The sequence below is a fragment of the Eucyclogobius newberryi genome, unplaced genomic scaffold (genome assembly GCF_026437365.1).
Source record: "Eucyclogobius newberryi isolate DKJ021-1_F unplaced genomic scaffold, fEucNew1.0.hap1 SCAF_4, whole genome shotgun sequence".
In the NCBI taxonomy this organism is placed as follows: domain Eukaryota; kingdom Metazoa; phylum Chordata; class Actinopteri; order Gobiiformes; family Gobiidae; genus Eucyclogobius; species Eucyclogobius newberryi.
The window spans coordinates 17,639,540-17,663,837 of record NW_027316056.1 but is presented as its reverse complement, the minus strand read 5'-3'; the positions used below and the strand labels follow the sequence as shown (position 1 = coordinate 17,663,837).

The following is a 24,298-nucleotide window of genomic DNA, read 5'->3' as shown; positions in this document are numbered from 1 at the left end:
TAACAATGGTGGCTTGTGTAAAAAACTTGACAATACATCAAAACAGGAGCCAAAGCCAATTCCACTAAAATAATTTATTTGACAAGGGGTAGAGCACACAAATATACTCTTAGCTTAAACAGTGTTGTGTGAAAGAAAGTGTAACAGAAACAGTTTGCAATATGAAAATGACAAAGGGTCACAAAGAGAAAGGGATTATTAAGGTACTTCCATTCAACATCGATATGACCCAGTCCTTCAGTAAAAAGAAAACATCTGCTTTCATCGTACATCCCACATCAAGTAAGGTAAAAGGTGACGAGAGAAATAAAACTTGACAAATCCACTTTAAATGCAGCACAATGCCAATTAGTAACTGGTACCACTGTAACCCGGGTATGAAGTCTGGTCTTGTCCCGTGTAACTCTGGTACGTGTAGTTCTGAGCGTCCCAGGTCTGCGGTCCCCAACCTGAGAAAACAAAATTAAAATCTATAACTATTCGGTGTAAGAATGTAATAGTAAAGGGCATTTTTTCACCACGGATATAATCAGTTTGCCTGCAGCGCTTTACAAATGACCTGAGCAAAGTTCAATAGATTGTGCGCTGCATTCATTGTTTTGCGTGCTAAAATCCAATAACTGGAGTAATTGGATAACATCAATCTGACTATAGCTGTATGTTTACATGTTTGTTTTTGACTTTTATACAGGGGAGGGCCTCAATGAGAGAAGCTCTTTTTCATGTTTACCCTGTGCTCACAAAATACACATAAAGCAAATACAGTACAGAATATCATGATAAAGTGTCAATAAAACATACAATAAGATATTTGAACATATTAAGTAAAAAAGATTTTCTTCAATTATATTTTGTCTGTAACGCATTGCATTTGCTACACTAGTTTTCTTTTTCCTCCCTGTATATTCCTCATTAACACATGCACAGGTCCATCAATCATGTCAATCAATTTTGCTGTTTTCAGTTGAATTCAATAGTCTGACAACTTCAGAAAGCAGATAATGATCAGATTTCTGGTGTACATGTAAAATTGGCCAGTGACACGCAAGAGTATGTGCTCTTTGAACACATTTCCAGGCAATTTTTCATACTTGTATTTTTAGTCAAGAATGAAGATCTTAAAGCCAATCATTAAACATTGTTAACAGTAAATCTATTAACAATGCCTATACCCATAAAACTAATGTTCATGAACAAAACCTTTTGAAATAGTAACACACGGGTATCAAATGTGGCGAAATATACACAACGAGGCACCGTTTTTTTTTGTCTTTTTTTAAATACGGTGAACATGTTAATTGATCCAAATATCTTACCATAGGTGCTATAGTCCTGCCCTCCTGTCACTGAACTGGGGTAAGCGGTGGAGTACAAGGAATAGTTTTGTTCTTCAGTCAGCATCTTCTTCTTCTCTCCTCCATAGCCGTAGCTGTAGGGACTTTGCTGGTCAACAGGGGGCGGCATTGCTGTGTAATTGGGCTGTGAAGTGGTGGTAGTGGGGATGGGGGCTGTGTTGGAGGCAGGTGGTGCGGCGGCGGCGGCAGCAGCTTGTGTAGTAGTTTCGGGGTAAAAGGTGCCATAGTTGTTACTGGTCTCCGTCGCGCTGATGTCACTCCCGCTCCCATAGAGTTTATCTATGAAATGAGACACTTTTGAGTTCAAGCTTACAATAGCATACTTTTAAGATCCAAATACACTGATCAGGCATGACATAATGACCACAGCACTAACAGAGAGTTGTTCTGTGTTCTGAAGGTGTTTAGTCATTGAGTTGATGTTTGGCCACAGACCCAGAGGTACAGTTTACTTCCCTCTACTGGTAAAGCACACTGCTGCGTGTCCTTAGGCAGTGGTGTCCATTTTTTTTATTAAAAGACAGAATGTTTAAGTGAAATTGGGTCATACAACACAATAAACTACAAAACAAATATACAAATCAGCCTTATTTAAATAGATTTACAAATTGAAACTATTAGGAGACGTCTTTCATTTTACTGTGGGGGTCTTGAGTTGGTTGTATAGTTATTTTGGGAGTCCCGGCCTGAAAAGGTTTGGGAACCCCTGTCCTTGGGCAAAGACAATTGACCCACCTTCACTTGCTTCCGGAAGTCCAAAGATTATTATTTTTGAGTTCAACTTCCCAATGTTTTATTGTACATATGAACTAGACTTAAATTAGTATATTTTAAAATCTAATTCTTAAGTCCTTTGGATTTTAACATTGATTGAAGACGGTGATGCTCATTCTCACAAACTGATAGTAACAACTGGAAATTGATATGTTTATGGTCATAACACAATATTAGTATGTTATGCCTGATGGGTGCTAGTTCAGCCAAAAAGGTACGGTTTAATATTTTTGCTTAAATTAGACACGTACGATAGCTTGAGCCAGTGCTGCTTTCATAGCAATAGTTGGCTTTTAAAAACAGGAAGAAGAAAAGTCAAAGAAGTCCAAAGCACCTTTGTTTTAGTTGAGTGTTTGGATGTGAGTATTTCCTTACTTTTGTTGTAGCTGGGTCCAGAGGTGGGTTTGTCTCTGCCCCGGCCTCTGCCTCGGCCTCTGCCCCGAGACCCAGTGTCAGTGGGGATCCCACGGATGGTGCCAAAGCCCGGGATGTGCTGGGAACAAAGTATACTTAGCCGATTGTTTGGTCACTTCAAAACATTAAAAAGAACAGTAATTTGTATATTTCAGGTTTAAAACGATCTCTTACCATATCTGTGTAGGTGACCTTCTTCTTTTGATAAAATCTCGAAGGATCTTCAGGGAATAAGCTCTCCAAAGCAGCCAGGGCAGCACGGGCCTTTGCCTCCTTCTTGTTTGAGCCACTTCCTTTGAATTTTTGTCCATCAACATCAACCTAAAATGCAGTAAAATTATTATAATTTTGTCAATATACTCAACTTGGTAAATTAGAGTACATTTTAATGACACTGACCTCAATAACAAAGCACTTCTCATGGGATCCCCCAGTTTCTGCCGAGAGCTCATACCTCAAACTGCGGCGTTTTTCGTTCAACTCCATCACTGGATTCTTGCCATTTTTGGTCAATATGGGACCTAGACCTCCCTGCCCCAAAAAATAGGATCTCTGTTAGAGATACAATTGTGTCTCACAGATCACAGTTACAGGAAGCATGCCCACCTCCTCAGATGTAGTTGTGGTTGTGGCGGTGGCGGTGGCTTTCCCCTTGTCCTGTCCTCCATTTGAACTATTAGATTCAGCGGCAGCAGTTGAAAGACCAAGATCTTGCAAGACCTAAAAGTCAGAGTTTACATTCACTACAACAAAATTGCTTGCTTGTATGTATACACAGTTTAAAGGTCTAATTAAAATGTACCTTGGTGGCTACATTAATCTTTGCTGATCGTTTGGAAGGACCTGTAGCTTCATAAGTCTTCCCATCAAAGTCCACAGCCATCGTGAACACTGGCTCATGCACAGGCCCACTTTGGGATGTGAGGCGATACGCCAGGCCAGGCCTGTACTGGTTTAGACGCATCACAGCATTCATGTTTATGTCATCACTGACTGTGAGGGAGGCACATAATCACATCAACATCGACATTTGTCACCCCAATATGAGCTGATGATTGATTTAGTTACTAACATGGTTTTCTCTGAAAGCGCTTTTGAAACTTGCGTTGTTTGCTGTTAAGATGTGACTGTTCGTTTACGGCATCTATAGCTGAAAAAGGTCTCTTAGCTGGAGGGTAAAAGCGTGGTCCTGGTGCTATAACACAAATTGAACATCATTGTCAAATTTGAGCCTTTAAAAGCAAAAGAAGTACACTAGTATACCTAAAACATTTGCAGAGGAGGCCTCAGGTTTCTGGGGTTTCTTGGGTTTTGCACCCATTCCCAGGACTTTGTGTATCTGTCCAAATGCCCACTGCCTCAGGATATGCTGTAAAAAAATAAATGTCAAGACGATACGAGTGTTTTTTTTTTTAACTTAAATGGTAATAATTTACCTGTGCATTCTTTGTAATGTCTTCACGCTGCTGCGTTGACAAGTGTTTAATGGCGTCTACAGGATCCTTCTCACAGGGGTCCTTGATTCCAGGGCCATCTTTGAGCAAAAACAAATGACCTTAGCAGTCACATAAAACCTTCAATGTTACACTTAAGGCAGTGAGCAACCTTCTAAAAGCAGTCCAGAAGAGATGGATTCAAAGAATCTGCGCAAAGCCTCTCCAGCTCCCAGAGGTCTCTCAGATGTCACAATGGCTTTCTCCACCAGCAGCTCAAGAGGCTAAAGAAAACATACAGCTTTATGATCAGGTAGGCAAATTCAAAACAATGTATATCAATGGATGTGCCATGTTTAGAAAGAAAAACAAAACCTACCCATCCAGAGAGTGGCTGCCAGGTGGGAACGCGGTTACACAAGTCTCTCAAGATCCGGATCACAACAAGCGCAGAGCTCAGCTCATTGACTTTAGCCTATGGAGAAAATACAATTAAAAAGACAAAGGGTGTAGATTCCTTTAAAGACAGTTGAATTAGCGAATCTCACCATCAACTCTAATTTGCAATACACAAAGTGAAAACCAGGGTTGATTTTGAGATGGCTCAACTATTACTTCATATTGGAGAATGGTTAATATGCCAATGTTGTCACCAATGACACAGTATTTTCTTTTTTTATTCCGTTCAATCAAGTTTGATGTTTTATTGGATGTGAAGAGAAGTTAATATTATTAAAGACTAGACAATCTTACGTACAAATAAGGACGTGAATGCAAACCTGGAACCACTTGGCATGGCGAAGAGATGCCAAGGCAGTAAGGCATTTCTGCCTATCCAGAATGTCCGGCGGATCGGTGACCGTTTGCGTTTCTATTGACGAGGTGGAGTAAGAAGAAAAGGTACAGTTTGACCAAGGGCTTGGCTCTGTCTTGAAGTTTATGGAGTAGCTTTCCCAAACCAGAGGTATTGAGGAAAGGAGAAACCAAGTTCCTAACAAATTAACCAATGTTTCATCTTCATGAAAATAAAAATTGATGAAAGGTAAATCAAATCAATTTCAAATAGTATTAACATTTAACTTGTAAATATAATTTATCCTTTCCACATTCCTTTGGTCAGGGTTGGCAGTTTCCTCCTTTCCTGAGACAGCGTATCCAATTGGTCAAAGGTCCAGCTTTCCTAAAAAACTTCACAAACTAGAAGATGATCAGTAACAAGTTACAAGCACTCAACAGTTTGACTTTCCCTTCAGTGCAGCAAAACTGAGTCCCTGTTTTGACCTAGAGAGTTCATACTTGATACAGTTCCACAGCTTGATGATGAACAGGATCTACTAGGACTGCATTCCTAATGTCGGTCCAATAATTCCTATTACTGCAAATCTATATTTACAAACCTGACCACTTTCACAGCACCATTAACGTAAAAGGATAAAAAGAAATAAATGTTATTTAAAACACTAGTAGAAACTACCCTGAATGACACTTAAATCAGTTTTGCTGCAGATGGTGTCAAATGTTACTATTAAATTAAGCCGCGCTTTAACATTGGACTAAGAAATTAGACAAATTTGGAATTTAAAATCTAAATGCTTACAAAACCAAGTTTATCGTAAGTCGACGACCACTTTGGCACGAGCCAATATTAAATTGTTCCGGAGCAAGACATTCACTGCACAGTTCCACTGATGAAATACAGCTATGAAGTGAAGTCGAGGTGTGTTTTGGCGTCACACATAAGGTCCATGTTATACATACCTTCATTTGTCTCTGTGTCTTTTACAATCCTGACCAGAGGAGACGTCAAATAGACCTGAAGAGTCAGGATAGGCTTAGTGGTGCTTTGGACAACAATAGCAGTATTTTCAGGGCTGTCAGCTGTTGTGTACATTCCTGGTGAAATAGTCTGAAAGTTAAGAAGCAAAAGAACAAGGTATTAACAAATGTTGGCTGTGACAGCACAAATCGTTTTTTTAATTATATACCTCTAGCTCTACTGCTAGCTTTTCTGTTACTTGTCTGAGGAGAGAGACTGTTGGCTTTTTTGATGAAAGCAAGATCAGCTCAAGATCTTTATCACCCTTCAGTATAAGTCCTTTAGCAACCAACCCGACCCTCATAACGCCACGCAAGACACGGCCTTGTTCATCACTGAAGTCGCTAAAATGATGGAAAAGAAGTTATTCACACAAACAAACGTTTAATTGCTCTACAATACAGAGTGTGAAATCAAAGGCGTTTCTTACGTGGGTGTAGCATCCATTTGATTAGAAACAGACTTCATAGCGTGTTCCACATGGGAGATGATCATTTGGACAGCATCCAGGAGTTTTGCCGAAGGATAGATATCCGAATGTTTGGCCATCACGTGACGATCATACGGTCGAGGACATGTTTGCTTTAGAGGAGATTGTATTTAGTTGTTGTATTCAAGGTTAACAAAAAGGCTATGGGACAGAAACAAAAATGCATAATTTATTACAGTACCAACCTCTTGTTGCATTTGACCTTCGATTTGCTCCACAGCTGCAAGATAGTCATGGTATTGTCTTAGATCTTCTTCATAGCAAAGGCAGTCATACCAGTACCTCAACTCTTCATATCTGAAAGGGTAAAACAACATATCGTTTGACTCCCATCTATAATCTAACTTCTCTAAAGGGGGGTCGGTGTGTACCTGTCATAGTCGTGTGGGTGCAGCCGGTGGCCCCTCTGGATCATCTCGTCCCAGTACAGCAGCTCCTCATAAGCCTCGCGCTCGTCCCACTTTGTCTGAGCGGCCATGCTCCTCGCAACAGCACTAAACTGTGCATAAAACAAGAGATCTCTTTGCAATGATGCTTTACTGAAACGGATGCGTGATGTGTAAATAAAACAGACACTTATAAGCCAAGGGGTGGCGCCGTGTGCACGACATGCGAATAAAGAAATGAATCACCCAAGCAATTTACTCAGGGTTATTTGTTGACAGATGAATAGGTGATCCAATTTACAGCACTTCGGTAGAGTTAAACAGGAATCAATAAGTCATAATGCACAAATTACGGTTTTATAGTTAATGGCGCTACATCTTTAGCTGAGCAGTGGTTCTTTTACTTCTTCGTAGATGTACAAAGGATGAACGACACCAAACAACTACTAATGAATCTGTTTGCATATGCTTTTCAAACGCTACTTACCCTTTATAAAGAAAAAGGTAAGTAGTTGTTGCCGAGGTAACCTTTTCTAGATGATGATATTGTTAGCTTTTAGCCTCTGTTTGCTGCTTGGATCCACTGTCGCACAGTATAGACGTCACGCTTGGTCTACACGCCCCCCACGTACGCCCCCATCAGGGACAATAGGAGACAGAATTACTTTCTTCTATTACTTTTGTCTCTCCTAATTTGAACTTTTTTGTATGAACTTCAATACATTTGGACACAAAAAACAGGCACATGTTTAAGGAAGTTTTATTTCCATTGACAATGTAATTGGTCAAAAGATGTTTTAGGCAATTCAACCAACAAATGTTTAGCAGTGTCCAAACTTTTTACCAGGGGAACACTAATGTTCATCAGAAAACTATTCATATGGATGCATTTTACATGTCTTTGACTGAGCTAACATACTGTACTTTTAAAGAGGCTTGGAACAGTAATGAGGCCTGAGGGCCAAAAAAATTTATCTGACACTCTTTCCTAGAGCTTGGGTACACAAATGAACTCCAAAGCGAAACACTACGGTCAGTTTGGTCTGTTTGTTATCTCAAGATAATATGCTTTTACCTAAAAACAACATTGTTTTATTATTGAATCCATTTCCATCCATAAATGGGACATTGTAACTTCAAATGTTGTTTTCTCATAATGTATTTTTTGTAGATATGTGGATATGTATATATATATATATATATATATATATATATATATATATATATATATATATATATATATATATATATATATATATATATATATATATATATATATATATATATATATAAAGGCCGCTTCTTAAAGAAGTACAACACTTCAAACTTTGCACTTGACGATATATTGATGAGTCGTACAGGGTTTGTTGATGCCTAATTCTAAGCCTGTTGGTTTTAACTCCAAAAAATGAGGCAATATGTTAGTATTTATGGCATTTTTCTTTAGGATTACTCAAAAACTAAATATGATATCCAAAATCCCCTCTAATCTCACTTCATATTGAGCTGACAGAACAATTAGTGCTTTTTTGTTTCAATAAGAAAGACATTAACCTAAAAGGTAAAAAGTTCCTCAATCCGCCTCACACTATTGGCTGACATAATGTGAACACAGCCCATTATGTAAATGGTATGCATATGTAATGAACTACCCACAAATAGACACATAAAAAAGACATGCATTTTTTTACATAAATTGGGAGGTCTAGTAGTGAGATATGTTAGATTAGTATGAAGTTTGACTGATGACTGACAGAATTCCTGGACCAACACAACAGTAAAATGATTTAATTTGCAAATGCAGGGTGGATTTTTATTCATTTTTAAGGGCTCCTGGCAGAATGCTGTTTTTGATACAGTTTTAGGCAGCTGTTGACAGTGCATACTACAGCCTCTTCTCCAGTTAGACTTGATCCACCTGGTTCTTGTCCGAGCTCGGGTAGGACGTGGGCTCCCAGCGCCCCAGCACACTGCTCCTTAGACCGGCCTGGCACTTGGCGATGAGGTAGATCTTCCGGAGGACAGTGCGACGTAGCAGAATGTAGACCCAAGGATCCAGGATTTGGTTCCATGTTGCCAGTCTCACGCCCTTCAGCATCAAAGTTTTATATGTCAACAAATCCTCTCCAATAGATCCAGTATAAGAGTGCAATGCTGTCATCAAGCCAAAGACCTGCAAGAGAAAATTGTATAAAACAATTTAAAAAGCACTGCATCGCTTATTATTTGTAAATTGCCATAATTTATATTTTTTGCCCTATAGACATTTTGGGTTAATATGTAACAATGTGAATATCGTATAGATTTAAAAACATAGCTTTAGAGTCTAATAACTTCACCATTGTGGGCTTAATATCTATCTTAACTGCAAAATTGATGGATGAATCATTTTTGTAAGCAATCTTTTTAATGTACTTTGTCTTTTTAAATGTTATGATAAAAATGTAGAAATATGCATACATTAGGTTAGGTAGTCAGTAGGCTTTGTTGTTCCTTGGATTAGCCCCACTTTGATAACTGACATTGTTTGTACTTTGCAGTTCTCACCAGAAGAGGGCTCCAGCAGATGCAGGAAGTGATCATGATGCCAAGCAGCTGCACCACCATCTCAATGTCGTGGGTGTTTGCTGAAGGATGCGTCCTCGGTCTCCTCCTCAGCCGTGCCAAAACCAACGTCAGTCCACTTATTGTATTACAGACCAGCGCTACAGCCAGTGAGGTCAGACCTAATCCTGAGAAGAGCACCACAAATGCTACATCCACCTCTCCAATGTCATTTAGGACCTTTATAAAGCACCACGTCCCAGGGTCCTGATAGGTGTAGGAGCCTAACTTGAAGCAGGGCAACAAGGCTACAGAGAGAGCAGCCAGCCAAATCCCACATAGACTGGCTTTTGTTCGTGTGGTTGTGACCAAAGACGAGTGCAGAAGGGGTTTAGTGACACCCAGGCAACGCTCCGCTGCCATCGCACATCCAAGGAACAGCGGGCACAGGCCAAAAAACACCATGCTGCCCCCCAAGAATTGACACATCCCATCTGTGGAGCTGTGGTCTTCAGGACGAACCCCTCCAGAAAGATAAAGTCTGAGAACAAGTGCTCCAGGAATCAAATGTCCAATGAAATCAGTGACAACAAGTGAAGTGGCAAACAGCAGGAAAGTGGCTTTGGATCGTCTTCGCTGGAGTGTGTAGGCATTGGCCAAAATAAACAACGCCACTATGTTGGAGACTATACCCAGAGTCATAGACAGCACCACAATTATGATTCCACTTGTCGTCGGGCGCACAAAAGTGAAGTTTTCCTGTCGGGCGAGGACATCCAAAGCCAGCCTGGCCTCCACGCTCCCTTCACTGTCATTGCATAGCCGTGTACGGAGCAGGGAGCTGGTGGAGTTGTAGTGACTCAGGGCTAACATCGCTCCACAACTCGCATGGTTAGATTCATACCAAAGGAAGTCTGCAAGAGAAGGAATAAAAGGGTGCAAGTCAAATACTGAAATACTGGTTACAGCCTCAATTCCGTTTAGCCCAGGGCAGCTGTGGCTACAGATGTACCGTATTTTCCGGACTGTAAGTTGCATCTTTTTTCATAGTTTTGGTCTGGTTGCAACTTATACTTATATTTATACTTATATACTTATATTTATACTCCGGTGCGACTTATATGTGATATTATTTGTTATTTTCACACTTGCAACCACATTTCATACTCCAGTGCAACTTATATATGTTTTTTTCTTCTCTATTATGCATTTTTTGGCTGGTGCAACTTATAGTCCGGAAAATACGGTAGTTTACCACTGGATTTGAGGGTCTACCGTGCTGTATAAATACAGTTTTCATTACTGTTATTTGGAATTATTAATTAGCAAACAGCAAACGCTATCCTTGTGTTGGGTGAGCAGTTCATATTTGAGTTGGTTTAGGATTAAAAGAAAAACATGGGCAAATTTCTGAACTTTTGCCATGTGTTGCACCTGCATACTATATCGATTTTTATATCCCCCATAAAAGTAAATTAAATGTGGTAACTTTGTGGAATCTCACAATGCCTTCCTGTTACCACTGTTGCTGTAATATAATGATGCCGTAATAGTACGAGGACATTTTTATTGATTTGCAGTGGGCCCACCTGTTTTGGATTAATTTAGAAGTAATGAGAAGTAAAGTATAGTGATTCCATTGTTGAAGTAGCCAATACCTCTGAATCACTCTGAGGTTATCTTATGAAAAAGCTGCTTAATCCTGCTCTGCAAAGATGGAAGCAAATTGCCATGTGAGAAAAATCTACAGCACACATGGGGGGAATTGGCACCCTGCACCCCCAGAGGAGACATGAAAACAGTTAACTTGACATTGGAATTGCCATGGCATTGTTCTACAGTCTTTCACTCACATTCAATCTTACGCTGACAGAGGTTTACTGGGGCCTCAGAGTCACATTTGAACAGAGCAGTTAAGCCTGTCAGCCTCCTCAGAAATATAGTCAACATGAACGCACCCAATTACTGAGACAACAGCAGGAACCAGGGACAGTGATTGGTGCGTATTGAAGTGAATCGGCAAAATGGCGTTTAAAATCGAATCACGAGCTAATCTGTGATGTCATGCTCTTTTGGTGATATTCTTATTTTAATTCAGTGATTTTCGGATTCATTCAGCTCCATGCGCAAACCCCTCCCACTGCTTCTATTGGTCAGTCTCCATCATGAACTGAACATTTACAAGGACAGAAAAACACCAGATAACTAGAATAATCAGAGAACCCAATATAGTAAAATCAGATTGTGTGTGTGTGTGTGCGCGTGCGTGTGTGTGTTTACTGTTTACATGCACACGCTCAATCTGATCATCAAAAACTCCAGATGAAGTATAATAAATTTGAAATAACTCTTTCAATCTTTAACGTTCTCTCTTTCATCTTTATCTTTTCCTTATTAGTTTAGCCTTTTTGCTTCATTTTCTTTGTCAAACCCTGTTCTGGCAATAACACTATGACAAGCTGTACCTCTTTACATTACAATTAATACGATATCTCCATAAATCAGATAATGATCATATTTTCTGTTTGCATGTAAACATAGGCACATTGTGACAGTGACAGGTCCATTTAACCAATCACAGTTAGGCATGAACTTTCAGAAGCAGCAAAAAGCTTTAGTTTTTAATGAAACAACAACAACAACAATTAATTAATGCTCAAGAAAATTGTGATATTCATTTGCCATTAAAATGTATGCCTTGTATTGTGAATGATGCTGAGTAATTAGAGAGTGTTTTTCCTTCTGTAAATAAGTAACTCATTCATTTGGACGGGCTCGTTGCCCCTGTGACAGTTTGGACGCTTTTATATATTATTTAAAAACAAAAAACCTACTCACCCTGTTTGAAAAATAGCGGCCTGCTCCTCTGCCTTTTGAACGTGTGTTAAACAGTAGAAATAAATCCCACAGCAGTGCGTGTCTTCTCGCCCCTCGCAGGAGCAGTGAGATGCGCTCGTCCCCGCGTCCTCTCCATGTCTACGGTCTGACTCCGCTTCACTCGGCTCCTGCTCCGGCTCCTGAGGCAGACTGAAGGCTGTGAAGGACCCGAGCCAACACACGCACGTTTTTTTCTTTCAATCGCGTCTGTTTTAACCTTCAGTGCACCCCCTCATGTCTTGTAAGCGTTGACACTGTTACTACTTCTACTCTTTAGATCATGTTGTGCCTGTAATGTCCATGTCACGTGACCGGCTCAAGAGCCTACATACTTGGAAAGGGCCAGTCTTTTTTGCTATGGTACCACCGGGCCCATTGTGCCCCTAGGTTTTCTTATCTGCTGTCATGTCAAGAGTCTTTATTCAGCCTATTCTGCCACAAATTATCCCTCACAACAAACAAGAGTAAGAAACTTTCCTTTTTGTGCCAGTCCCAAGTCTGGAGAAATAGTTTATGGTCATGTATCGGTATAGCATAACTCAAATACATTTACTGTCACAGCACAATTATATCTTTGTACTATGGTAAATATAGTAAATATCTTGAATTCTACTGTGACATTCTGCGTACAGCAATTGACGTAAAAAGTTATTATTAGATTCTCCTCCCGCTATTTTCAGGCAATCAATAGAAAGTGATATTCCAGCGGATCCTGTTGATATCATGCTGACTCCAGTAATAAATGTACACGCATTATTGACATATGGGAAGAAGATGCTGAACTGCACAATTTGATCACAATATAATGTTGCTTTTCTACACTATCTGTCTGGAGAATATGACCCATCACAACAGGGCTATTAAACAGATTCACAAGACACTAGAGTTTATAATGAGAATATTTAAATGTAAAGTTTGTGCCAGTGAATCATTTGTATATTATTTATTTGCTGTGAAAGCTGGATCCGTTGTTAACTGGATTACACACAAGTTTCCAAGAGCTGTAGATACACAAACCAGGTGCTAAAAGAGCAGCATGTGGCGAACAGGTGCAGAGAAGATCCATAGCACTGAGCAGGAGCCACGTACGTGGAAGGGATATGAAAAGAATAAATCAGTCTCTATTGTGGACAAATATCAGCTGTATCTGGTGTTACTTTATTAGAGTGTGTGGCACCCACCAAAAGCAGCCGGCGTCTAGTATCTCGACAGAAACCTTAATATCCTGCCACAAATTAATTCAATTCAATTCAATAAAAACAAATTTAAAACATCAGTTCCTTCTAGATGTATTCATGAGTTTCACCTTTTGTAGGTGCAGTTCTGAGTACATCTCACTGTTCACTTTAAAGTGCATATGACAGGTTTTTTCCAAGTCTGACGTAGTTTGGTGGTAAATATTTATCATAGTTTTACCTCAGTCAAGTTGCAGTTAGGAAAGTTTGCGAATTACAGGAATTAACTGAATGAACACCTCCAAAACACAGGGACAATTAACGGACACCATTTTCTGACAGTTTAAACAATCATTCAACAAAATAAATGTGTTATCAAGTATTGTTTGTCAAATCATAGCCATTGTGTAATTTATAGGGATTTTGGCCCTATGTTTACAGTACAGTTGCTAGGTAACCGTTGTGGAATGACCTCAACCAATGTCACATCTGCTGCTCATGTCCAACCAGGAAGTAACGTTGTAAACTTCACTAAAATGGTCAAACCGTGGGAAAATAGGCACAATTTTTACTCAATTGAGTATATAATCATGTTCACTATGTTTTAATGAAATGCACAGTCTGTCATGAACTACTAACTAAAACATCAGGTATGTAGACTGGTAGTTTAAACAATTATTTGTTTTGGTAGTTGGCAAGCTGACGACCTGTCCATTTCAAGTTTTTGAAATAATACAAATGTGAGATGTACTTGACGCAAAGAGTGCTCTGCAGAAGGTTCAGATTTTGCATGGACTAAAATGAAACCGCAAAACAGTTGTGGGAGAAAGCTGAGGCCAAAATCCACTCGTTTCAAGACGTGCAACGCAAAAACAAGCTGCCTTTTTAGAACTCAGATTAAAATTGTTTTGTTTTACAAGTAAAAATGGCAGGGTCAGACCTGAAGAATGTAGCCTTTGATTCTGTGGTCGGTGGAAAAGTGGAGGGAAGGAGGAACCTCATAAAGTGTACAGACTTAGTATTGGAAGAGTAGGTGAAGTGCGGAGACCAAAAACGCACCGTTTCCAGGAGCAAGTGATGAGGATAATAGAGCGGCGGGGGTCTTCTTCCACTACAGGAAATATGCATTCAAGGGCCAGACTTTTGATTGTTGGACTAAAAAGGCTCAGGGAGGGGAAGACCATCAGACGGCAGTGATTGTCCAAGACCAATAATTTGGTAAACTGGACTATAAAATGTACAATGCGCTTCGAAATCATGATAGAATCTAAATCAAAATGATTCCTCTACAGTTATGTGAGCTGTCTTTGGGTGGTCTTGTCCATCTCTGTTATGATCCATGTGTTTTCAATTGAGTTTTTTTGTTGAATCGGAGTAAACCACATGATTAGAAACAGTAAGTGACTATGCAGTGGCCAAAATGTCACAGCTCTTAAAGTTCGGCTTTCCGTTTCCGAGGCTATAAAGGGTTCATCTTTGAAACCTGCCCCGGCAATTCATACTGTCGTGTACAATGTTGTGGAGTTCAACACTAGACAGACATTGTTATTATTACAGCTCTGCCAGCCGTTGTTTGCTTAAAATACCGCAATAATTCAATAATAATACCAATGTCAACGTTAAAGATTCCCCAGTTCAGACTTTAACAGTCCATGAAGTCAACAATAGTGTTTTTTTTCTTCTTCTATGTAAAATAAAAGTACTTTAGTCAAACATAACTCTGTAGGCTACTTCTGGGAACTGACTCTTAGCATGTCAGTTCTGCCAAAAGCCCCATACTGCAGTAATCTTTGGGACCATTTAGCCCATTACGGTCTAAGTCTATAGCCAACTGGGAGAGCCTTCCCATCCGCTGTCTCTCTCATGTGTTTTCAAACCAATTTTGGTGTCAGTGCCCTACTCCGCACTGAACTTGCCGCCAGCCTGGAGTTATGCTTGTGTCCAAGCTCCAATCTGCGTAATATGTGGCCTTTCGGTGCCAGCCATGCTTGTAAAATGAAAACAAACATGGCCACTGTTTCCTCCCAGACATCACTGTCAATCAAAGAAAGAAATTGATGTGTTTTTCCAAATGCAGCTGTAAAAACCATCAACGTTGGAGCTCGTGGAGCACATCTGGATCCTTGATGAAGGTGCATGCAAGACTTTCCATATATTCCTCTTAAAAGGTTTCATAATATAAAGGTTAAAGGGCTTGACAACTGCAGTACTGCGGTACAGGTTTTTTTCTAATTCGTGTGGTACCAAAACATTGTTGTGTGGTACATTGTGCATTTCCTGGTTTAGTTTGGATAGTTGAGGTAAAATCCCAGTCCTCATTTCTCTGGGGTGACCCATTTTTGTTTGTCTGTAGATAAGTACATTTTTGTGTTTTCTAACAAAAAATAGGCAGATGTACGCTGTCTGCAGCTAATAATAATAAAGTATTTTCTGCCTTGTCGACGTGGAAGTAAGAGCCAAAAGCAGCGCTCTGATTGGCTGCGCTTGGGGCGGTCAACCCTAGTTTCACTTTGATGTCTGAAAAAGTAGAGTTAAAGCTGTGAGCGAGCCCAAAAATGAATGAATGTGAATATTAACAAGGTGCCAAAGGGTTTGTCGGTTTGTCAGAGCAAGGGACAAAATCAGGTATGCCAGCTTTAATTTAATCATTTTTACAGATAATCTGCCGTTTATAATATTTTTTTCACCACCTAGTGTAAGATGGAACTGAGTTTTTACTTTGTAAGAATGTTTTGGCAATCAGTGCTATTTGCTATAAATAAACCAATAAATCATCCATTTTAGATGCTGCTACAGCTATTACCTAAACAACGTCAGGCAGGTGGCATGTAAACACCATAAAGCTTATATAGAGCTTTAAACACTTGACTACTCAAATGGAGCTCAGATGTTCATTCTTCCTGCCGCCATGATCACTTTGTCAAACGGTATAGAAAAATATATAAGTTAAGCACTTGGAAAATATGGGGCCAATCTGGTAAATAGTCTTCATTCATTAGGTTTCAGAGAAGGAGCAGATGTGTGGATAGAACACAAACTTGACTTTTCCCCCACGGGCCCTCTATAATGGCATGTTTTTATATCACATTTACTCCAGATGGTAAGACAACTCTGTAGTAGTCACAGCTGCCCTGGGGCTGAAAGAAGAAAACATTACCATGGAAATATTTACAATTGGTGCGCTAATCGGCCATAGAGATATACTAGCCAAAATATAGTGAAAAAGTAAAATATAGGACTGTGGAGCAATAAACGTCTGGGTCACTACTGGTAAATACATTCATTCATTCATCAGTCAGAATACGTATGAATGAATCAGAATCAGAAAGGGGTTTATTGCCATTGAACTTGCTTTGGCATTAAGGTGCCACACACAACAATGAGTTATGATAATAGTGGCAAAATGAGGGCTGAGTTTAGTATTAAGCATCTTAAAATCACATTAGAGCACCAGTGACTGAAAATTCTACTGATGTGTCACAATCATGAGCTCCACATGCACTGGTACAACTGTAACATTTTAACAATATTATAACTTTTCTTTGTGTGGTAAGTTTCAGTGTATGCCATTAAACTTATCTATTGCCACAGAGACACGTAAGTGGCACCACCAGGACAAGCTATAGATCAGGGGTCTCATTTATTAATCCATTTACAAACACAAACTTCCTTAAACTTGGTTATTTTTTGCCTCTTGAGTTCATATCATCTTCTGCCTTGTCTCTGAAAGTCTAGAGTGTCTTTATATAGATCACAAACGTAGACTCCAGATCTGTGGAGCGGCAGGTGTGGCAGCTCACAGTAAGAATGCATGTGTTCACTGTCATTTTGAGCAATAAAACACACGTAATTCAGTAAATTCAAGATACTGTAGATATGTTTATTGACACACTGTTTGAGATTGCAGAAAAATACCTTCTCTATAGAGACAAGTAAGTGACAAACCCATAGTACACCTTCAACACAAAATGATGAACTAGTTTTCTATTACAATAAATAATAAATACTGATGCTTTCACTGACTTTATTTGAAGTTAGTAAAACCAGAAGAGCCACACCACACTAACACGACTGCAGGATGTCCCTCTCTCTCCTTTGGCTCGTGCTGCCTCTCGCATTATGGCACACACATCGATGCAGTGATGTCTTTGAGCCAGCAGGGTTTTGCTGATGGAGGCGATCATGCTGTGCTTAACGTCCTTGTCTAACCTTTTTAACCTGATAGATGGTTTGTCCTCTCTCCTAAAAGGGTCATTTATCACAACGTAAGAAAAGCACACTGTAATAACTGCAAAAACGGATGCACACTGTTTTTTTTTTTTTTATTATTATAAATGGACCCAAAAGTGAGTGGTGCTTCTGCAACAACACAAAATCATTCATAGGAGAAACGTAAATTCACCCACACATAGATTATCTTGTCCCAGACAGAGAAATGACCTGCTGCCGTTTCCACTTCATTAGTGAGGATTTACATAACATATTAACCTGTTTTGTAGTTATATTTAGTGTGGTGCAGAAGCAGTGACTTTCATATTTGTTTGGCCTGGAGGACGAGCCTGTTATGTTTGAAGTTGTTGTGTCAGCAAAGCCTGATTGACAATGCACAACAAGTATTACCAAAGTCAATATAATTTTGCCGCTGAAAGCTTATGCACAGGTTTATTAGAGAAAGTGTACTCTTATATCTGCTTTGTCTATGATTTCACAACAATACGAACTAGAAAAATGCTACTGTTGACAAAGCTCAGTGAAATAATTTCATCAAAATGACTAAATTTAACTTTAATTGTGTCAAAATCGGTGTGAAATACTTTTTACTCTTAAAGTACATTTTATGCTAATACTTTAAAACATATTCTTAAGTGGACTTTTTATGTGCTACTTTTACTTTTACTTGAATTTCTTTTGCTTCAGTATCTGTACTTTTACTTAAGTAACAGAATTGAGTACTTGTTCCACCAGTGGTTGTCAATGAATCTTGAAGACAGACAGTTTCACATCTGCAGCGTGTGTCCTGAAGCACGGAGAAGCACAGGTGCCTTCACTGCAGAGCGTCCTGTGTGAAGAGCGTTACCAAAAGGATGTCAGTCTCTCCGGCTCTAAACCTGAACAACACGTTTGGCCCTCGGCCCCTGACCACAATCCAACAAAATGGTCAAGTGCTGTGGAGCTTCAGTGCAGAGCTCAGTGTCTCACATCGTCCCGGCTGCAAACTGGAGCTAACCTCGTTTTACAGTGTAGTATTTTCCAGTGTTTGTGTCAAATATTCACACTAGTGTCAATGTGTAAACTTCAACAAGAACGCAACACAAACAAGGCTTTTCCGTTTAAAATATGATTCTTTTCCGAGTGTTTTTCAGTAAAAATCTATAGAACAAAATCCGTTTGAACTCTACAAATAAATGCAGAGCTGATGAACATTATGAACTTGTAGGAGCCATACTGTGTTTTTTTTTGTATACTTAGTATTGATGTATAAGAGAAGTACATCATCATTTTATATTTTCTTAATTGTAAACCACAAAACAAGCCCTTTGACTTCCTGTTCAAAACTGCAGAACTGTTAAGACTCTTCACAGTGACGTAGCATATATGTTTTAATTGTTTAAAAAATGGCAATCTGACATTTTTGAACAGGTTGAATTTTTTTAATAATCGCAACTAAGAGGAGGGATGTGGGCGGGGATAGGAGGTAGGTGGAAATGGGAATGGGAGCACTTGAGTCTCTGTTGCAGGACATTACAGGATTAACTCAAACATGCAAAATCAAAATACAAGTTTGAGAATGCGAATGATGAGGAAACGCTGCTGTAACCAGGTGAAAAGTGATATGTAATATGTGTGTGCGCGCGCGCGCATGCGTGCGTGCGTGCGTGCGTGTGTGTGCGCGTGCGTGTGTGTGTGCGTGTGTGTGTGTGTGTGTGCGTGTGTGCGTGTGTGTGTGTGTGTGTGAGTTAGTGACCTGTAGGACCATCACACTTTCTGTCATTTGAGAGTGAGGTTTATGCTGCAAATATGTGTAAAAATTATACAACAAATAGTATTTTTCTTTTAAGCATTAGGTGGATAGACTGTAGAACATGCAAAGAGCAATCTGTGTTCAAAAAGTGTTTTAGGTTTTGCAAAAAGTGTTTCGTAGTTTTGATTTTGAAAGCGACTGTAATACGTTGTTGTCAGGTTCATTGTTCTACAGCGAGAACAGCGAACAGCACATCAGGGCAAGTATCTTCTGTGCTGAAGGTTGGAGCCAACATTGCTCTATTGAATTTCCATTTCTCTGTAAATGCAACAGCCGGATACATTTGTTATTACCAGTTTCAGATCGTCGAGACTTGTTCCAATCACGTTTAGGCACCTTTACAATCATGTGTCAATTTGTGCTTCTTTATATTCACTGTCCTCCTTGCAGACTGGTTGAAAACTGACGGAAATGTGGTTTTAATCGCTTCATCGCTGGTTACGAAGTGGGTCAAAAGTGTGATTTATGTTTCCCTCGGCGCAAAGTGTTGCCAGTATTGACACTGTGAGAAAACACGATGATAAACATGCACCAAAATCTGCAGCCAATAGACCTGAACTAATGTGAAAATGCTTATTGAAGGCATCGCTTACCAACAATATTAATAGCACTGTAACAGATATAATTTGGGGTCGCTGCAGTGGGTTTAGACTGTTTTTCACAAACCCAAACGCTGCCAGTCCAAAGCTCGTACTAGCACATGCTTTTTCCACTCACAGTTTGTGGTTAGTTGTGACAGAAAGGGCATCACCACACACCTAAAACTGGGAACAAAATATCGACTAAATGAACAAATCAGATGCAGGTTGTTCGTACATGATGCATTTCAAAGATCTTAGTTAAATCGTTTGATCTTTGCTGTCGTACGCAGGCGGACAGGAGACAAATTACAGCCCGAGAGAAAAGACTGAAGAAACGGTATTAATCCATACGGAATTTAAAAAGCCCCTCATCGTGTGTCTGTGTATGAATAAACATGGCAGCTCATGAGGGAAAAAGGAAATGACCGAGAAATGGAGTGGATTCAAGACAAGTTAAGCCTTTATTTGTCCCACAATTGGGAAATTCTAATGCTGCAACACAAAGTAGGTACAGAAGTAAATAGTAGAAAACAGATAACTTATAAAAAACTTATTAAAAATACTCTTATAAAAAAGCTCTTATAAAAACTCTTATACTATATAATAATAACAATAGTGACACTCTTATTTACAGCTGTTATATGGACAGAGAATATTGCACAAAACACTATTGCACATGAATATGACAGTATTGCACAAGATTTACACAAGAGAAACACTAAACAATGCAAGTCTGAGGTAAAAGAAGTTATATATTCTGTTCTGAATGTTATATTCAGAGGCTAAGTCCCCTGTGTTTGAGAAGCATGTGCTACAAATTAGATCCTGTGTTTGTGTTTTATTTTTTTTTATTTTTTACGCCCCTTGTGGTGCGATTCTAGACCAAATATAGAAGGGTCAGGCAACTGATTGTCTCTGTGTTATTGTTTTATCTGTTCTGACATATGGCATTCAACTCATCTGTGAAGTGTTTTATTCTTGCTTCTTGCTTCTACACAGATCTTGCCTGTAACTTGACCCAGTGGCGCCTCTTGCTTCCAATCCCACACTGCCTTGTTGTCTCAATGAATCAGAAAAAGTACACAGTGATGCATTTTCTCTGATGGCAGATCGCAAAAATGCAGATGCCCTTCCTCAGACCACTACTTATCCATTTGTTGTCAAGAACAGTTTGCAAAATGTCTTCTTTAAACAAATCTTCGTCCTTTCACCAAACTTTCCTTTAATACTTTGAACTTAAAAATATCAAATCATAAAGACATGATTTCTCAACCATTGCTGACCATCTTTAAGGGCTTTCCAAATGATTGAACTCTTCAGAGCAAAGTGAGGAAAGAGGCTCAGGGGTGATGGAAACACTGTTTCCAAATGTTTAGGTGGGGTATTGGACTGTTTCATTGGTTTGTGCAACACACTGGCTGCACACATAATACTGCTCATAGTCCACGTGGGAAAATTGTGAAGAGAGATCATTTTCAACCTGACAACATGATTTATTTGTTTTCTTTTGTTATTTTTTATTTTATTAAAATCCATGAAACCATAAATGACCAACTTTCATTTACATGGGTAATATTATTTTATTTCCATGAGTTCATTGTACCTCCGTATGACATTCCCCTCCTTTAAGCAAGAGACATGCCTTTGCTCAATTTGGATCAACATTTTTCTTCAAATGTGAGTTTATCTACAGTCGCTTGGGTGCTGTGTTTCCCTGTAACAAGTTTAGGATGAAAGAAAACAGCATAAAACACAAGTGACTCCCTTCTGTTGACTTATCTCTTGAGTTGTTAGTCCCCCATTCGAAGGCACCGCCTGTTGGCTTTCCTCCCAGATCGTCTAAAACGGGATTGTAATTCATTTGAAAAGCTTGAAATGCAGCGGACAAACGTGGAAGGGCATTATGGCATCTCTTTATCTACGCCGGCCTCTTCCCTCGGTTTCCCTGCTTTGATTTAATCAAATCGAGGTCTGTGGCCGCTGTCATGGGGCCCACAGCAAATTGCACTTCACCAACAGGTCGTCGATACAAGTGGGTAAACAGCATTCATTATGGAAAGGTCATTAGGGAGCCGCTGCCATTTCAGGAGGCTCTCAAGCGCATCTGTCTTATGACACTGAGGTCTGTGCGTGGATTACATGTGGAAAATATTGGAGGAGGCTAAACGCTCGGTAAAGATCACTCCCATCCAAACGTTTCTGGCTTTATGAGGGCTCTTTTTATGTTAAATGTTGCACAATGTTGCTGCCACTTTCACGTCATTTGGAAACACAAGTATATTTAAAATAGAGAAAAAACCACGACAAAGCATATATGCAAATCTTATTTTGAGAGTCAACCTTGAGTAGACATTATTGCTCATCTTTTGGACCTTTTTTGCTCGGATGGGTCTAAACAAGTTTGTCTCAAACTGTGACCTTTTGCAAATTGATTATTCTATTCTACTTATTTTTTATGTAATTCGAATTAAGACATGTGCTTATTAATCACTGTCAGCTTCAAAATAAGTATATGTATGAGTTGGCACAATAACTAGATTTCATTCGTTGTGCACAGGCAGGAAAAAAAACACCAAACTAAACTAAACTAAACTAAACTAAACAAAACGACACCAGATGCAGATTTTTATTGTTTTTGTCCTCTTTTGTGGATGAATTTCTAGCTTATCCGTGATTTATGCTTGTTTTACTCCATTTTCAGCCCCCATTTAGACCTGATACAGTCGGGGTTACATCTGCAGTACTTGGAATGCCAAATATTATTATTAAACATTTTCTACTCTGTGTTAAACGCTGGAGAACCACTGGTCTAAGTCTGCCATGTGCTTTGGTTGGCTCCATGTTTGTTTCACAGAGCGTGACTGATTATTGCAAATGTTTTTATGAAAAGAATAAGACGTGCTCAAAACATGTTGCCATCACAACATCCAAGACACAAGGGTGAAGTGATTTATAGATTTATACATATTCAAATATTAAGAATGAAAAACCACGACAGAGACTAAACTGTTTTCAGTCCGGAAATGTCTTTATAATAATATAATAATAAAAATATGTCATTACTTATTACAGTAATGACATATTATTAAACAAACAACAACAAACAAGCTTTCAAACATGTCATATTATTTTATATCCCTATGTGTTCTGTATGTTATATTTTGTTTGTGGAGTTTGGGTCAATAAAATAGATTCTGAATCTCAGTGAGACTTAAATAGACGTTGTGGGTATTTTTTTAATTTAGTTTTTGATCCAATAACTGAATTTAACATTTTGACTTTGACGTGGTTCTGTTTTTGTTTTCGTCTTTTGGTTTAGTCGCACGCTCAAGGCTTGTTCCACCAATTTCATATTAATTTCATGTTGGAAACGTCATAGCGTAGTGTAGAGTTCCAAAATCTATTCATAGCTTTTTTAGTATCATTGTGAGTTTGCTGGAGACAAAGTCGAGGCCGGACACAAATCCAGCGATGAGCGACGACTTGTAATGAGATGTTATGAACCGGCTGACACTCGGGAGCCACATTCGACAGGAGCACTACAGAGGATCAAAACCACCACCATTACGCGGGGCTTTATTGTAAACACAGAACTGCAGAGCCTCTCAGACATTTTGTGCCGAATTTTGATTGTTCCAAATGTGGAGTCGATCTGCTCAGTGTTAAGAGTCTGAGAGGGAGTGTCTGTTTGAGGACACAACAGAGTCACCGAGCAATACCTGCCAAATATAAGTACATCACACTCTAATGCAGTGGATCTATATTGAAAAATAATGTAAATTAATGCATGAGTGTATTTCCGCTCGCATAGATCTTGCCTAAAATGTAATGATTGATCTAAACGTTCAGAAAAATTCAATATGAGGAGAAAAAAATTACTCCTTCAAGCCGGATTTGAACCAGCGACCTAAGGATTCCAGCTGTGTCCTCTACAGTCCTCCGCTCTACCAACTGAGCTATCGAAGGGGTTGCTTACTGGTACAAAGCAGGAAAAGACAATGACCCACTGAGCTCAAACACGTTGCGTTTAGATGAACAGAGAACGCTCCAATTCAATTTGTCTTGTCACTAAATACTCTGATTTCAGGTGATTTTACGCATGTCGATATTATGTTTTATTTTGTAATTAGACCGGAGTTCCTGCTTGACCAGAAGTGCAATAAAGAGGAAAAGGTTGGCAGGACGGAATGAGGTCAATAGGGAAAAAACACAGCACTCCAGAGTCCATTATTAAATATGTGAGGTTAAAGCCACTTAAAGGGGGGAAAATGTGTTTATTCTCTGTGTATTTTTAAAATGAAATCTTGATCCAGGAAGGATTTATTATTTCGTCTTGGCAAAGTTGTGTATTGGACGTGTTTCTTCAAACCAAACAATGATATGAATTGTTAGTTTAAACAACCACACAGTCCCCACATTACACACGTCATC

The 24,298-nt window shown here is 39.2% G+C and overlaps 2 protein-coding genes and 1 non-coding gene across 3 annotated transcripts; all 3 read right to left on the bottom strand.

Moving 5' to 3' along the window:
- Positions 1-55: 55 nt before the first annotated feature.
- Positions 56-7,293, bottom strand: ilf3a (interleukin enhancer binding factor 3a). Its single transcript, XM_072462413.1, has 20 exons — positions 7,156-7,293; positions 6,654-6,781; positions 6,468-6,579; positions 6,223-6,374; positions 5,962-6,136; positions 5,735-5,882; positions 4,756-4,847; positions 4,356-4,451; positions 4,149-4,260; positions 3,980-4,077; positions 3,807-3,912; positions 3,616-3,738; positions 3,346-3,536; positions 3,150-3,263; positions 2,943-3,074; positions 2,718-2,864; positions 2,505-2,622; positions 2,381-2,419; positions 1,317-1,634; positions 56-449 (listed from the first exon to the last, which is right to left on the bottom strand). The coding sequence occupies exons 2-20, from the start codon at positions 6,758-6,760 to the stop codon at positions 349-351; spliced, it is 2,481 nt and encodes an 826-aa protein (XP_072318514.1). The 5' UTR covers positions 6,761-6,781; positions 7,156-7,293; the 3' UTR covers positions 56-348.
- Positions 7,294-8,387: 1,094 nt separating this feature from the next.
- On the bottom strand, positions 8,388-12,210 carry LOC140377112 (prostaglandin E2 receptor EP1 subtype-like). Its single transcript, XM_072462414.1, has 3 exons — positions 12,051-12,210; positions 9,216-10,126; positions 8,388-8,841 (listed from the first exon to the last, which is right to left on the bottom strand). The coding sequence occupies exons 2-3, from the start codon at positions 10,083-10,085 to the stop codon at positions 8,572-8,574; spliced, it is 1,140 nt and encodes a 379-aa protein (XP_072318515.1). The 5' UTR covers positions 10,086-10,126; positions 12,051-12,210; the 3' UTR covers positions 8,388-8,571.
- Positions 12,211-23,746: 11,536 nt separating this feature from the next.
- On the bottom strand, positions 23,747-23,833 carry trnay-gua (transfer RNA tyrosine (anticodon GUA)). The gene is given in 2 exon segments: positions 23,747-23,782; positions 23,797-23,833. It is a non-coding gene; the product is annotated as a tRNA-Tyr (tRNA).
- Positions 23,834-24,298: the final 465 nt, after the last annotated feature.